General features: G+C 36.5%; 1 protein-coding gene across 3 annotated transcripts in view; it reads right to left on the reverse strand.

Moving 5' to 3' along the window:
• The window catches only part of sema5a (sema domain, seven thrombospondin repeats (type 1 and type 1-like), transmembrane domain (TM) and short cytoplasmic domain, (semaphorin) 5A), a 233,000-nt gene that overhangs the window by 48,623 nt on the left and 172,345 nt on the right, over nucleotides 1-12,032 (reverse strand). For all 3 annotated transcript variants that reach the window (XR_003672528.1, XM_028434683.1, XM_028434682.1), the window contains one exon: nucleotides 6,177-6,324. Coding sequence is in view for 2 of the 3 variants with exons in the window: in XM_028434683.1 (XP_028290484.1) it covers nucleotides 6,177-6,324 (148 nt within the window). In the remaining variant the exon portion in view is untranslated. The remainder of the gene's footprint in view (nucleotides 1-6,176; nucleotides 6,325-12,032) is intronic.

A 12,032-nucleotide genomic window follows, 5' to 3' on the forward strand; every position in this document is an offset into this window, starting at 1 on the left:
TAATCTCACCACACAGACAGACTTTTATTCTGCTCCAGATAAACTGATGACTGGGCGGATTTTTGCTCCTGGTCCGGACATAAAAAGAAGCAACGCATAAGTCACATTACTGGTGAATTGAAACGTTATTAATACATAAATAAATAAACTTTGAGTGCTATTTAATTGAGTACTTGATGTATCAGTACTCTATACACCTCTGGCGTTTAGCACACTAGCATCATTTGTCCCTGATCCACTGCCGTCACAAACTTCCCCAAAGCTTCCTGGTCAAACCCAGTAAAACATGTTTATCTTTCATGTCTGGTGGACAGATGTTTACTTTTCGCGAACAATTAAAAACATCTGGAGCTGACTTTTTTAGAAATTAACATGCACACGCCATGTTGTTCTTCTGGTCTCATTGTGGTGGCCAAACAGAAGCTTCACCATGTGTGTGGTCTTTCCATCTGTTAGATGTAGCATCAAAGCATCCAATGCAGACATCAAAGACAGATTACATCAAAACATCATCTCCAGCACAATGGAGAACCTGGATTAAATAAAACACCACATTTCCCTACAGTCAAAGCAGAAGTCAGTAAAGTTGAACGTATTGTAGTATAGAAATATATAGCATTTTTGAACAATTTGAGGCCATTTCTGCTTATTTTTTACAATTTTTCTGCAACTGCACCAAACTTACCAAATTTTAACCCATTTTCATAAATTCAAAAATTTGCCTTATTTTTGTTGCCTTTAATGCATTTTTGCTACAATTACTCAAATTTCTGACAATTTCAATGCCTTTTTTGCATATTTTTTTGACTTTCAAGACATTTTCAGCACTTATAAACCCTTTTTACCTAATGTCACATATGTTGACCCATTATGGTTATTTATACCAATTTAACCACATTCACAATTTGTTCTTTTTAAATTACATTACCCCAATATTTAACCTGTTTTTACCACTTTTTCTGTCCATTTTTGTCCACTATAATTTGCAACTTTTAACCAATTTCTGTAGTTTCTAAATTCCACTATTTTTGGCCACTTTTAACCCATTTTTACCATATTTCACGCTTATTTTTAACAATTTAATCCATTTTATTTCTGATTAAAACAAGGATTTCCCTTATGAAGATGACTATAATAATACTAAACATTCCTGGATAACAGTGGATATTATTCAGATGAATAAATAAATGTGGTTATCACAGATTCATAGAACAATGGACCATCATTTTACTGACTTTATGGATGGACCCTAAAAATCTCTCCCCTTTATTCCCCCTTATAGATGGTCCTGTCTCCACATGTTCTTCAATGTTCATGTCTGTGTTCAACCACCTTCAGCTACAGTGGGGGTCCCCGCTCTCTGGGACCTTTATTTTGGCGTTCTAGAGCTGAAAAGGTTGAGAACCGTTGGTTTAGGAAGACCAAAACAGTCCTTTTTTCACGAGATCAAAAAGCTAGCGTCAACATTTCCCACAGCTGTGCCTTTTGCACCTTGTTGCAATTGCAAATAAAGAAAAGCAAATGTTTCTTTGATCCTAATAAATATGCATCTCCATAAATCAGTTAAGCTGTCCAAATAAAGTCCTGCCTTTGCAAAGAGATTTGTATGAAGTATGCAAATGATTACAGCTCTGCAGCTGACGGAGCCCAAATTAAACCCACATCTCACTGTAGGCGGACGGGGAGACGCTTTGAAAAGTAAAAGAAGCAAAAGAAGTCAACAAGTGGAAGTTAAAGAGTGGGAGAAGAACAAAGGTGATTATTTTCAAGACGAAGAAATCTGTGATGACTTCTGTAGAGCAAGCTCAATCATTAGAACAACAAAGCATTGTTGTGCTAACGCTGTTATTCATTATCATGCAAATTGTGCAAGTTTATTTGTTAGTAGTGCACAACGTTATCAGCAGCACGTTATCAATATCGACTTTAAAATTAAGTATCAAAACATCTGACGTTCTGCCGACACAATAAACTGATAAAATAATTATAATTTAACGAAGGTAAAATGTAGAATTTTTCATTGATGACATTTTTTATCAGTTTTCTATGTTTAATCAGTCATTTGACTTTATTTTAAGTCGTTACATAAGAAATGGAAGGACAATATGAACATAGCAGTATTATTCTCTAGGCTAGAGGTGTCAAAACTAGTGATTAAAGAAATTCATCTAATTAATTGGGGATTTGTAATTAATTAATCTACATTAATTTACATAGCAAAACAGTTGGCATGAAATAAACAGAGTAACTGATGCAGCTGATGAGTTTAGTCTGAAATAGTTTTTCTACATAGTTGATAAGTTGGGTCTGTAGCAGAGCTTCTAGCCCCGCCCACATCCTCTACCACAGAGTGGGCGACTGTCCACTACAATCATTTATCACTGACTTTGTTCATTTGTCACTCATGCATTTATTCATTTTAGCTCTGAAACCTGTCTGAGTGTCTAGTGTTGATTGGAGACACCGTCTGCTATGAGCATGTAGCAGCTAGCACGGCCAAAGTGCCTGTACTAGCTGACTGTGCTAGCTGCTACATGTTTAGCATTGAGGTGTTAGCTGCTAAATGTTTAACATTGAGGTACTAGCTGCTACATATTTAGCATTGAAGTGTTAGCTGCTACATGTTTAACATTGAGGAAATAGCTGCTACATGTTTAGCATTGAGGTACTAGCTGCTAGATGTTTAGCATTGAGGTTATAGCTGCTAGATGTTTAGCATTGAGGTGATAGCTGCTACATATTTAGCATTGAAGTGTTAGCTGCTACATGTTTAGCATTGAGGTACTAGCTGCTACATGTTTAGCATTGAGGTGCTAGCTGCTACATGTTTAGCATTGAGGAACTAGCAGCTACATATTTAGCATTGAGGTACTAGCAGCTACATATTTAGCATTGAGGTACTAGCAGCTACATGTTTAGCATTGAGGTGTTAGCTGCTACATGTTTAGCATTGAGGTGTTAGCTGCTACATGTTTAGCATTGAGGTGTTATCTGCTACATGTTTAGCATTGAGGTACTAGCAGCTACATATTTAGCATTGAGGTACTAGCAGCTACATGTTTAGCATTGAGGTGTTAGCTGCTACATGTTTAGCATTGAGGTGTTAGCTGCTACATGTTTAGCATTGAGGTGTTAGCTGCTACATGTTTAGCATTGAGGTGTTAGCTAATGCAAACCGATAATTCAATTCAACTTTATTTGTATCGCACAAATTCGAACAAAGTCATCTCAATGCGCTTATCAAAATATAAAATTCATAACAACAAAGGAAAAAAAAAAAAAAAAAAAACAAGATCCACATGAACAAGCATTTAGCGACAGTGGGGAGAAACAACTCCCTTCAGCAGCGTTCAGTCATCGCCGCTCTAACCCTGCTCTAGAGGCTTGTTAACAGACTTCCTGCACAGATAGTTGATATTGGAGTTGGAGCAGAGAGACAACTAAAACTAGTGATTGGTCCTCAAGGACCAGGTTTGGACACCGCTACATAGGTTGATGACCACTGGCCATGTCATGCCACTGAATCTCCACTTCATTGTATTTATAAAATGATTCTTTCCCATGCTGTCGACTCGGTAAGGGTTGCTTTAACAGAAATGAGGGAGCAGTTATTATTTAACCATGAGAAACCATAGGTTTCCAAGTGAATAACAGCGACGTGACACCATGCTGTGAAAGAAAATTGCTGTTTCAAATCAGCCCTTTAGGCGTCTGCTAGCTCCTAAGTGAGCGTTATTAGATATTACATTTTCTCTAGAGGCTGTGGGACCTTGAGTGGGTTTTATATCAAATGTTGGTAATGTGTCATCTCACTTCACATTAGGGCCTTTTTTACTTCCTGTACGATGTGCTTTCACAGAAAAACGAGTTGGAGGCTTTTCTGAATCATCGCTAAATGCTAATTCCTCCATTATTCCGCTTTTTTAAAATAATGTCACATACATAGACAGTTAATGACTGCATATAATCACAAACACAAGCATTTCAAGGTTGAAATTAACCAATTTATTGTCAGGATGTCCCATGTAAAAGTTACTTTATTACTGCATTTTATTTGAACTAGATTTATATTGTTTTTGGTTTTTTTTTTTTACCAATTACTAGACATTTCAGATGACCCCATTTTAATTCCAGGCAACCCCACTTGGGGACTCGACCCCATGGGCCAGTTTGGGCTCATATCCTGAATTGGTGATGCTAACTTACCATAGTTTAAAATCTGTTTTAAGATAGCTGGGCCACATTTGGTACTTTATATGTGGGCCACTTTAGGTTCACATTAAGATTAATGGATGCTAACCTGCCATAGTTTAGCCATAACTGGCTCAAATATGTTTTAATATAATTGGGCCACATTTATACAGTATGTGGGCCAGTTTGGGCTCATAACCAGAATTGTTGATGCTAACTTGTTATATTTCAGCCAGAACTGGTCCAATTATGTTTTAGTTCTCTAACAAACTGACCACTGTCACTTTGCAAAATATAACATTCACCACATCAGGACACTTAAGGCTCACATCTGTTTTGTACGGGCCAGAAAAAATGCCAAAACTTCCGGATCATTCTCATTCCGCTCACACATACCTGTAGTGTAGCACCAGGTGTTTCCATGCAGGCAGACCTGCTAATTCTGTATCATGATTTTGTTTTTTTTCTGCAGTCAGTGCCTTCTCCTCGCCCTTTTCGCTCTTTTCTGTTTCAGATTCTTGAAGCTGAAGCTAACAGTTCCTGATCTGTGGTTCACGGCTCAGCTTGTCTGAGACACTCTGATGTTCTATCTCTCCATCCTGTTCTGTTCTCCTCTTTCTGTCCACTAACCCCAACCAGTCAACGCAGATGGCTGCCACCTCTGCACCTGGTTCTAACGAAGATTTCTTCCTGTTAAAAGGGAGTTGTTTCTCCCCACTGTCGCTGATGCTTGTTCATGTGGCTTTGTTGGGTTTTTTTTCTTAGTCTATGTAAAGCAGAAATAAATGTGTGTAATGAGTTTGTCACACCACAGAAACGTGTGTCATTGACCACTGAGCCAAATTTAAAAGATGCTAAGTATATAAAATTACGTCTTAAAACATAGAAAACAAGCACTTCTCTTTGCTCTGAAACACTGGGGGCGTGTCAGTTAGAGGCAATGGAACCACGCCCGTACTGTGTCTATGGGAGAGAGCAGTGTGAAAGCGGCTCCAGCGTCGATAGTGCTTCTAAAAGTGCTTGGATCAGGCCAAACGAGGTATCAGTGAAAAGGTCTGCGCCGCCAGAGTCCAAATATGTGCATTAAAACTCATCAAAAGTGCTCATTTTATGGAAAATGTGGCACCAGCCGACACATTTTATTACCCTGAGTCTGAATATGTGGTTTGTTTTTGGCTAGGGGCCAAATTGCGCCCGCTGTAAGCCGTAGAAGTTTGGTGTGCTTCAGCAGCAGGGTCGGGTTTATGCTAATGAGGGTAGCGTTACATGACGCGTCACTGATTTCTGACCCGCCCATTAAATCCTGAACACAGAAATTTGAAACACAGTTAAATTCTAAATGGTTGAATGGCTTTTTACATGTTTTAAAAAATACATTTATGACTTATTTCATGTGTTTAGAAGAAAAATGTCAGAATTTGCTTCACACAGTCTTTAAGAAGTAAATATTTTGATAAGTGCTAAGAGATGACTATAGTTGTAATTGGTGCTACACATGGTAAAGTTGAATTGAATACGTTTTCAAGCGTCAACTTCTCTCTAAAAAAAACAACCACATAAATGCATTTCAAGGGCACCGTGAATCCACAAAGGCCCTGACCCACATTCTGTAATCCATCACGGAGAGTTTTTACGAGCAGCTACAACTATCAGGCTCTCCTTAAAAAAAATAAAAAAAGGAGAACGAATTCTACACGCATCACATCATTCTGTCAACACTTGTGTTTCAACACCTCCTTCCATCATCCACTCTTTACTGAAAGCCTCGTCACAGAAAATAAGCCTTTTCACATGTAGAGCGATTGCTGGGTGCGCCGTAATAAATAGCCCTTGGTAATAAATCCGATGGCTCTCGTCTCGCTACTACATAAATATAAATATAGCCAGGGGGATTTGCTGGTGTTGGATGTTGTAGTTTCATCAGTAGATCAGCGCTCTACAAAGGCTTTGACAGTGAGATAATGATGTCTAACAACGTCACACACCTGACCACACCCAGGACAGTCGTTGCCGTTCTCACAGGTTCTACGTCTGGACTGGATTCCACCTCCACAGGGGACGGTGCAGCGTTCCCATGCCGACCAGGCTGACCAGTAGACGTGTGGAGGGCAGGGAAGGTGCTCATTACAGTACCTGTCAGATATTAATACAAAATACAACAGTTATTATGTTGATGCTTGATTCTGCATTAAAAAAAAGCAATTATATATGAGTATTTATATGAATTTAATACTCTTAACATTGCAGAAAAATACATTAAATATATTAATTTACAAATAAACCTTTCAGAAGTGTTTATTTTAATCAAACTTGGGCCAATATAGATGTATTATTGGAATAAGGTTTCTTATGCAGAGTCTACAACTTTCTGTTTCAAATGTAATTATTTCCATGTTATATCCACGAAAGTTTACGCCTTTACCTTTCGCTTCCATTTCATCAGATTTCCCAAATCAAAAGTGCTTAATTCAAGGAGTTACTGTAACTATTTTAGTTAATTTAATTTGTATCTTTATCATTTATTTATTTGTTATTATTCAATTAAAAAAAATCTACATAAATATTTTCAATCAAAGGAAAAAGTGTTTGAATGCAAAAAAATTAAAAAAAAATTGGAACCGAGAAATGTTTTTTTTTTTAATTGAAAATATTTATTTTTGATTTAATAATAAAGACACAAATGTACTACCCATGGCCCAAATACAAATAGTTTGAATGCCATTATTTGGGCCTCAAATATTTCTATTTCTATTTCAAAAGGTGAAGTTTGATATATTTTCAATCCAATTACATCACATTTTGTGCCAGAATTGACATTTTTGTCTCTTTGACCACCGAGGAATAATTGTGTGTAAACGTGTGATATTTCTGCTTGATTTTGTTTAGTTTAACTCAATATTTTCATTTCTGTTTCAGGAAAATAATTTCATATTTTTTTCACAGAAAAATCATTGGCCGTACTACTGTCATGCGCACGTCTCTATATCAGACATGGGAAACTGACGACCTACGCTCTAGTCTTGTACGACTCAAAAAACACACATAATGACAAATAAATACACAAAAGAACAAGAAAAAATATACAAAAGGCTACAAAATAACAATAAAATGCACAAAAGGATGACAGAAATAGACAAATTTACTCTAAAAACACATGAGAAAACTACAGTATATACACAATTAACTGAAAATATACAAAATGAAACTTAAAAATACACAAAATGACACAAAAAATACACAGAAATAACTCCAAAATCAGAAAATGACGACAAAAATGCATAAAGTGACTCCAAAACACACAAAACTGCAGCGGAAACAGACAAAAATATTGTCTTTTATCCTGTATTAATGGTAATTTTTCTAAATGCTGACATGAATTGGCTCAAACAATCACATTTTGTGGCCCCTGCTGTGATAAAAGTTGTCCAATCTTTGCTCTATATTGTATCTGAACAGGTGTGGCTTATAATAAAGCTCTAAAATCAGAACAGAGATGCTGTTTACATGATTCATTGACACGAGTAACAATGCCACATGCGTCACCTTTCATCACAATATTTTCAAACACATTGTAACAGTGATGTAATACTTTAATCATCCAATCCACAGTCAGACGATTGTCAGGCTTTTTTTTTTTACAGCTAAATTGTTTATTTTACACCCTTTATGTAGCCGGTAAAAGTGCTTATATGGCGGATTTCTTCTTGTTTTTTTGCACACGACTGACTTTTGGAGAAAAAAACCAAGGCGAGAACGGATTTGAATTTATACTCTTTCTCCAGAGGCTGAAGATTTGTAACCAAAACACTCAGCAATTGTTGGTGGTTGTAAAAAATCCTGAGAGCTGTGATCTTTCTCCTCTCTATGTGGAAAAGTAGGAGTGAGGACAAATGTGAAATATATGGATGTAAAAGGACCAGGATGTGACTCTATAACGTGTAGGGATGTAAGCAAATATCATAAAACGGCTAAAAATCTATGCAAATAAGAGGGGATTAAAATAGATACAGCTCAGTGTGGGCTTTAATACTCTGATTAAACAATAGGGGGCGCTGGGACTGTTTTGGGGACGCTTGTTTAGACGTCACGGTCTCTGCGGGAAAACAGCTTTAATCGGACCAAAAATAAAAAGATCTGATCTCGAATGAAGCCGATGTCACATTTCACAAGCCGTGGTATAGCGATAGAAATTAAGCCCAAACTGTTGACACACACTAGATCAAGGGTTCTCAACTGGTCTCACCCCCAACTCGTCACATATCAACTCTACGGAATGACACTTAGCGTCACACGTTGTGAGACAGGTTAGTTTTACACTACTGACAATGTGTTGTTGCAATATTAACCCTTCGGCGTCTCTATGTGACGCTAAGGGTCCATAAGCCTTTTTTCACACTAACCCTAAACCTAACCATAAGCTATGGGTACATTTCTCACTAGAAATGTAATAAAAACTATTGTTTCTACCCTTAGCATTACATAGTGACGCCAAAGGGACCCTCCCGGACATCGACATGTGAAGAGTTGGGAGTGAGAATGTGTTGGTCTCACCCTGGGAGCCACATTTTTGCCACGGTCATTAAATCGCAACCAACCAAATTTAGTTTTTCAAAGATAGCTGTTGAGAAAAAACACATATATAATCTTTTTTACAGCATAAATCTATATAATATCCTGTGCAACATGCATTTCACAGCATGCCTGTCAAAAGAAAACTTTCTTTCAAAATAAAAGACAAGTCCAACATGAGAGACATTAAGTATTTCTTTATTTTTGACCAGCTGTCTGCACCCACTTTTGGGTTATTTAACTCAAATTAAACATAAAATTATGTTGCCTTCAAGGCAATAAAAATGAATAAATATATAAATAAATATAAAAAATAATATTATAGTAGTAAATGTTTTAATTATTAATACTGTATTATTATTACTAATATATTATGATTATATTGTTATTAAAGAAAAACAATAAAGTTGAAATTAGAAAAAAACAAGAATAAAATAATAAGTGTAATAAATAAATAATTACCCTAACTGTATTATTATATAGTCATTGCGCACACGTACCATTGTGAAATGACTGAGAATATTTTTTTATTATCTTGGAAATAAATTCTTAATTTTTTCCACGTACCCCCTGTAATGTGCTCACGTACCCCTAGGGGTATGCGTACCCCTGGTTGGGAAACACTGGGCTAGAAAACTTTTTTATACATTTTTATTTCATGTTTAAAAAATAAATAAATAAATAAATAATATTATTATAATAAAAATAACATTTCCATGGTATTTTGTCCTGTTAAACGGGTGGCAGAGGATTAACAGTTCATAACTTTGCTTTTTTGCATTTGATACGCTAAATATTCCTGCATTTTTAGAAGAAAATATATTTTTAAAAAATCAGTTTTTTCTCCTAAATATGATCTCCATATATTCAAATTGAAAGAATGCATCATTACATCCTAATCTTTGAGTTAAAAAAAAATGAAAACATGAAATCCTTACACCCCTAATAATATGTAAAGCTTTATTTAAATGCATGCAAGTTTTTTTGGACACGTGTCTGGCTTCGTCATCTCATCATTTACTCTCACTTTACCCAAAGCTAATCAGAGGAAAATGAGGCTAATTATCCATTAAACGCTGAATCAGCAGTGCAGGTGCTGTCAGAGAAACACCAACAGAAGGTTCATAAACGCAGACATTAACCAGACACATTTCAGCCCTAAGCTCTGCTCTTTAAAGCATTTTTCTCAACATTTACTTCAGATTTTCCAGCTCAGCCTGCTGTGGACTACCAGGGCCAAACTCACTAACACACCTAATGGCTACATAACCATCACACACACACACGGACACACACGGACACACACACACGGACACGCACACACACACAGGGACACACGGACACACACACACGGAAACGCACAGACACACACACACACACACACACGCACACACACACACACACACGGTAAGCTAAAGGTTTAGTTCGCCCTGACAAACCGTCTATGATAGTTCTGTTTTAGACGAGTCAGCAGTTAGAGGAGCTGATGTTCCAGCTGTGCTTTTATTCCAAACAGGGAACGTAAAGGGAACAAATATGTGCTTTAACACGTCTGAGCAAATAAAGGCCTTTCACACCATTTAAAACACACCTCGTTGCAAAGAAACATGAGAAAAAAAATAAAGTTTCACGCTTTTTGGAAGTGTTTTTTTACAACATCTCACCTGTTTCACATGTGGGCAAATATAAACAACCAGTGTGTATAAAGAGTTCTGATGTATTCTGTGCATCTATAAGTAAGTCATACGTAAAATACTCTATATTATCATAGACATTAGGCACCATGTAGAAGCTGTTATTAAGCCAATGATTCTCAACATGTAGTTCTTTATGTCTTAATTTTAATTATTATTCCCCAGAAAACCTTCAAATGGGGAAACTTTTTAACCCCTTTTTACCTTTGACCATTTTGCAACTTCTGTCCAAATGTTGCCCCTTTCCTTTACTTTTTTCAGACTTTAGCTACCTTTTGCCAATAAATATTCCTTTTTTCTATTTTTACGGGTTCTTTTTGACACTTTTAGCAAACTTTTGTCTTTTCTTTATTTTTTTTGGCCACTTTTTAACTAAACAAGCTAACTTTTGAGCAATAAATACCACTTGCTTCCTTTTTGCCTCTTTTTCTTCAACATTTTTGCCCGTTTTCACAATTGTTTGCCACGTTTTGCCCATTTATTCTATCCTTTGTCATTACATACCACCTGGTTCCTCTTAGTTTGCCCATTTTTTTGGGCCACTATTGACTGCTTTTGGCCCATTTCAGTCACTTTTCACTCTTTTCTTGCCACGTTTTTTGCTAATTTGGGAAGATTTTTGGCCACCTGTTACCATGTCTGCCTCCACTCACTCGTAAAAATCTGATTGGTCGGCTATGATGTGATGAATTTGGTTGTTGTCTGGTCATATTTAATTTCTTAGTAGTTTCACAATTTCAGTTGATCATTGAAAATAACAATATTTTATTTATTTCATTATTTACAATAATTTATTCTTTATTTTCACAATGTTCACTGATCATTTTAAAACAAAAAATAATAATTTATTGACTAACAGTTGGGTGTAGAAATGTAACTAATTGCTTTACTTCTTCTAAAATGGATTTTAGGAGCATCTTTACTCAGATGTGACCATGTTCTATCCACCTTCACAAACATTCCTGGTGCTTGATGTGCTCCTGTCTCAAATTTCCCTCCACGGGGTTAATCTAACACATACACACTCTGAGTCGTTGCCTAAAATAGTCCTTTTCAAGCCCTCACAGCTGGTCCAAACTGGCCCGAGGTGCTTCAAACAGAGCAAACACTGAGGAGAAAACACCGACGAAACAAACCAGATCAAAGCTCACAGAAAGAGAAAAACCAAACGGTGGCAAAATGTGTTTCTGGACCCCCTGTGATCTGTGGAGCCAAGGGGATTGTTTTTATTATACACTGAGAAACGGGTGTGCAGGGCTTTGTGTAATTTAGCTGCAGGTTTACAAATGGCTACTTCACTGTATGGGAGAATGAACTGGTAAAACTAGGCAAATACGTATTTGACAATAGAAAATTTAAAAAAATTGGCAAAAATTACAACCTCTGTCTGGATTTGTTGACAAGTTTGTTCTTTTTACTAATTAAATTAAAAGTAATGATGCAGGAAAAACAAAAGACTGACCTTGGCCTTAAATACTGAAAGGAAATGTTGTTCAATGGTACCAGTCTGAGCACTGTATCTCAATTATTGGCCAAGTTATAGGGAAAAAGTTTTTTTTTCATTGTACTGAGAGCGTT

This window comes from Gouania willdenowi, chromosome 20, assembly GCF_900634775.1.
Source record: "Gouania willdenowi chromosome 20, fGouWil2.1, whole genome shotgun sequence".
Taxonomy (NCBI): domain Eukaryota; kingdom Metazoa; phylum Chordata; class Actinopteri; order Blenniiformes; family Gobiesocidae; genus Gouania; species Gouania willdenowi.